Source organism: Cryptomeria japonica, chromosome 11 (genome assembly GCF_030272615.1).
Source record: "Cryptomeria japonica chromosome 11, Sugi_1.0, whole genome shotgun sequence".
NCBI lineage: Eukaryota > Viridiplantae > Streptophyta > Pinopsida > Cupressales > Cupressaceae > Cryptomeria > Cryptomeria japonica.
This window is the reverse complement of record NC_081415.1, coordinates 612450875-612455921: the sequence shown is the minus strand read 5'-3', so window position 1 is coordinate 612455921 and position 5047 is coordinate 612450875. Positions and strand designations below refer to the sequence as shown.

At 38.7% G+C, this 5047-nt stretch overlaps 1 protein-coding gene across 1 annotated transcript; it reads right to left on the bottom strand.

Annotated features, from left to right (window-relative positions):
- Nucleotides 1–1076: 1076 nt before the first annotated feature.
- LOC131860366 (uncharacterized) lies at nucleotides 1077–1805 on the bottom strand. The gene has a single exon (XM_059214765.1). The coding sequence runs from the start codon at nucleotides 1803–1805 to the stop codon at nucleotides 1077–1079; it is 729 nt and encodes a 242-aa protein (XP_059070748.1).
- Between the last annotated feature and the right edge of the window lie 3242 nt (nucleotides 1806–5047).

The following is a 5047-nucleotide window of genomic DNA, read 5'->3' as shown; positions in this document are numbered from 1 at the left end:
ACCCCTGGTGAAAATCGCCAAAACTTGTGAAGGAAAATTGCTGATGCCAAAATGGAGTCACAACATGAAATATAGTCACTGATGCCTCTGAGACAAAATCGTTGAAGTCCAAAAGGTGAATTGGCTAATATAGAAGATCATAATCTCTGCCAAAGATGAAAGGAGTTCGCTGATATTGATAACTCGGCCAAGTCATATACACAGGACAATATCGCTCTGAATCGATCAATGAAATGATCGATTTAAGCTTATAATCATTTTGAGGGAGATACATCATCACGCACGCCTTAGCCAGCTTGCATTCAATGTCGCCACAATTAAAACTAGCGGTTGCACGTCTTTTGAGTGCGTGCAACGGGAAGCCGATAGGCTGGCAACGTTCCAAAATGTAAATGAGCAGTATACATTATATGTTGCGATGAGCTTGACCATTTGCTATCTGCAAATTAAATTTAGTAATCAGCAATCAGACAGATGAGAAATCACCTATGCAGAAAGGTAATTGATTTGGTAAATACAATGAATATGTATTAAGTTTGTTTAATAATAATGATGTGAAAAAAGCAATAGAATGAAATTTTCAGAGAATTGCCAAAAGTGAAATCTAGCTTGAAAATTGTTGTGTCTGCAACTTGTATCTTGCCTGGAAACTTGGTAAAGACACCTAAGAATCAAAAGATAGACATAGTTAGGGGTTGTTCAGAATAAAAAATTGGAAAACAAGCTAGATTTCAGTTAGTTATTTCTTTAAAGTTTGGAGAACTTACATTGTAGGCGCTTTAAATTTTGTTTCATCACCGTGGAGTATTGATGAGAAAGTGAAATGTGTATATGGGAAGGCAACTTGCACAGTCGTTGAAAAAGTGTAAAGTACGAATAAGTAACTGTATGCAATGAAATTTTGATTTAAATAGCGTATTCAAAAAAGAAAAAACTTTGAAGTGGGAATTGTGATATATTAGTATTGAATTTTTTTTACCTGTGTAATAGCAGTGGAGAAGGCAGAATGGTTGTTGTTGAATGTCAACCATTTGATTGGTGAACAAGTGAAGGCCAAAACTATGTGTGCAAGCATTTCATAGATGTAGATTGTAATCCTGCGATGTAGATGTGAGGCCAAAGAGTTGTTGCAAGCGAGCTTCTTCTTTCTTTCTTATGGTGGTAAAAGCACTTTTTTGCATTTTTGCATACCTTTCAAATGAGAAAGGTGGATGAATGCGTATTCCATCAATTGATTTGACCCTTGAGATAGCTGTAAATGTTAGGCCTTGCTTTTCAGTGTTGCCTATGTCTATTGTAGCTTTATCCAGTGTAAGTCCTTGAGATTTGTGAATAGTTATGGCCCAAGCAGTTGTCAATGGAATCTGTGTACGCTTGCGTCGGGTAATTGGAGTAATGGGTATGTCATTTGGATGCAATGTATCCCATGGAGGGCCTTTATAATTCTGAAAGCGGACAATAACAAATTTTGGCAAGTCTGGTGGTTTAGTATTGTTTTCATATGCAATTTTTTTAACAAGGCCAATGGAACCATTTACAAGGCCAACTTCAATCCACAAGTTAGCTAGCAACATCACTTGCTGATTTTCACATAATAGTAGCTCTAATGGTAGTTGTTCATTGTTATCATAGTCAGTATTAGTTTGTTGCACAATATGTGCAATGCTGAGAGCAATGGGTAAATTTAATTCCTTCAACATTCTTTTGTTGTGCAGCGTTGTTGAGTCATTTGTTGCAAACAAATGGATTGATGAGTTGAATTCCTTTTGCTGCAAAACAGTGAGATTTGTATTTGTTTGGTTCATTAAGATCTGCCAGTCATGTTTCTTAGGTTGTGCATCTCTTATGTTTTGGAGTAGGCTTCTGAATTGATGTTGCTTAACAGAGGCACCTTGTTGGTGGAAAAAGTATGCAATGTCACAACTATTTTAAATGATTGCCACAAGTTTAGAGGTATAGAGTGCCAAGTATAAACTGGTTTGTCCATTATAGGAGGGAGCTGTCCAAGGTCACCTACAAGGATTGTGGAGAGTCCACCAAAGCCTTCATGTTGTTTATCAAGGAATGCTTGGCGGAGCTGACTGTCAATCTTCAATAGTAATTTAGGGCCCAAGAAGCTCATTTTGTCTATTAGAATATATTTAACATGCCTAAAACGCTCTTGGAATGTGAACAATACTTGCCATGTCAAAGGATGCATTTCTTTTATAGGGATTCAGAGGCCTGCATGAATAGTTGTTCCTTGAATATTATATGCAGCAACACCTGTAGGTACAAGAACTAACAATGTGTTTTTCTTAATGCCTACAGAGACATTTAACTTTTGTCTAATGCAATCTATCAAGATTGATTTACCAGTTCCTGTTGTTCCGTGAACAATCATTCGGAGAGGTTGGGCTGCAACTTGTTTAGATTGATGATGTAGAATTATGTCAAGTGCAAGTCTTTGTTGAGATGAGAGATAGATTTTCTCGCTGGCTATGGGCAAGGCTTGGTTTGTAGGTGGGTGAAATTATAATTTAGCTGCAGATATGAATTGGACAACAGTGGACTGTAATTGCTGATTTGGAATATCGGTGGGCCACAAGTAGCTAATATCATAGTCACGTCGCCCTAACATTTGCAGCTCATCTTTGGTAAATTTATTTGTCGGTCCCATCTGAGATATGAATTCACATTCAAATAGATCTGAGTCTTCTTGATATTGAGAATCATTTGTGTCACTATCATGGTTATGTGCAGGATCATGGTGTGCCAAAAAAGGCCCTTAAGTGGCAATGAAATTTCAGAAGGCAATGAAATTTCAGAAAATCAGAGTTATGCAACTTGACATAAAAATTTGAATAAGTTGTGAACATTATTTTTAAAATATGTAAGAAGAGAATATATAGAAAATTGAATTTAGTTTCTAAGCTACTAGTTGTTTTTTGGAAAAAAAAAATCCTATTTGATGAAAATTTCAAATTTCAATGTAGTGGTACTAAAATTTCAGGAAAAAAATAAGAAGTAGACGTATGTCTGACCACCCTAATCACAATCAAATCTTAATATTTTTTTATAATATGTATAATAAAAGTATTAGACTCATGTCCGGATGTGACACATTTTTTTTAAATTTTTTTTATAAATTAAATAATTATTTATGATTTTTTTACTACAGCTTTTCAGAAATTCAGAAACTCCCATGTCTGACCACCTTAACTTGGTCAAAACTTTATGAAATTTATTTTTTTTAATTTTTCCCTATATTATATGAAGCATAGGATGTGATGCATGTTTCGGTACTGTTTGAAAGTTATGAGTGTTTTCCAATCAGTATATCAATCAGGACTATTGTCAGAATTCAATTAGAAAATAAATAATAATTATTTATTAAAGTCGAAATAAGACAAGCCTTATATTGTTGGAAAGATGGGAACATCTTTAAAAAACCCTTTTTGTTTTATCAATTTTGGTTACAAAAAAAGTCGTCAGCCACCAGTGTAAAGTCTAGAAAACCAAGGAATACTAAAAAACACGTTTTTTCAGTTGACTTTCCAGGCTTGTCACTTCCAAGCCAAATACAAAAGCATTCCCAAGCCTAAATTGGAAATTTTAAAATTTGTCTACTAAAATCGAATATCGAATTTTATTCGATATACGATTTTAATAAAAAAAATTGCGGGGTACCCAAAAAATTTCTCGTTGCTGCCATTTATTTGGTAAACTGCCACATGGCAAAAATCGGATATCAGATTTTATTAGTCATATTTTTTAGAGAGAGAGGAGAGGGAGAGAGAGAGAGCGAGAGGGGGGGGAGGAGAGGGAGAGAGGAGGAGAGGGAGGAGAGACAGAGAGAGAGAGGTGGAGAGAGAGAGAGAGGAGGAGAGAGAGAGAGAGGTGGGGAGAGAGAGAGAGAGGAGGAGAGGGAGAGAGGGAGAGAGTGAGAAAGAGAGAGAGAGAGAGAGTGGGAGAGAGAGAGAGAGAGGAGGAGAGGGAGAGAGGGAAAGAAAGAATAAAGAGAGAGAGAGAGAGAGAGGAGAGAGAGAGAGAGCAACAATATGACCCCTAATGACACAATTTGGTGTCTTAAGGAGTCCTATGGTGTTGTTAGGGGTCATATGGTGTCTTGGGACACCATAGGACCCCTTAAGACACCAAAGCATGTTGTTAGGGGTCATATGGTGTCCCAAGAACCCTTATGACCTCTTAGGACACCATATGACCCCTAATGACACCATATTGGGTTGCTTTGGGTCATATTTTGTTCTAAGGGGGTCATATTGTGTCCTAAAGGGTCCTATAGTGTCCCAAGACAACATATGACTCCTTGGGACACCATAGGACCCCTTAAGACACCAAAGCATGTTGTTAGGGCTCATATGGTGTTCCATAAACCCTTATGACCTCTTAGGACACCATATGACCCCTAATGACACCATATTGGGTTGCTTTGGGTCATATTGTGTCCTAAGGGGTCATATTGTGTCCTAAGGGGGTCCTATGGTGTCCGAAGACACCATATGACTCCTATAGACACCATATGACCCCTAACGACACCATAGGACCCGTTAGGACACCAAATCATGTCATTAGGGGTCATATTGTGTCTTAAGGGGTCCTATGGTGTCCCAAGACCACCATATGACCCCTAATGACACCATAGGACCCCATCCTCTCTCTCTCTCCCTCTCTCTCTCTCTTCCCTCTCCACCTCTCTCTCTCTCCACATCTCTCTCTATCTGTGTCTCTCTCTCTCTCCACCTCTCTCTCTCCCTCTCTCTCTCCTTCCTTCTCTCTCTCTCTCTCTCTCTCTCTCTCTCTCTCTCTCTCTCTCCTTCCTTCTCTCTCTATCCCCTCTACTCCTCTCCTCTCTCTCCCCCTCTCTCTCACTATCTCTCTCTCTCTTTCTCCTCCCTCTCTCTTCCCTCCCTCTCTCTCTCTCCTCTCTCCCCCTCTCTCTCTCTCTCCTCTCTCTCTCTCTCCTTCCTTCTCTCTCTCCCTCTCCTCCTCTCTCCCTCTCCTACTCTCTCTCTCTTTCTCCCTCTCCTCTTCCCCTCTCTCTCTC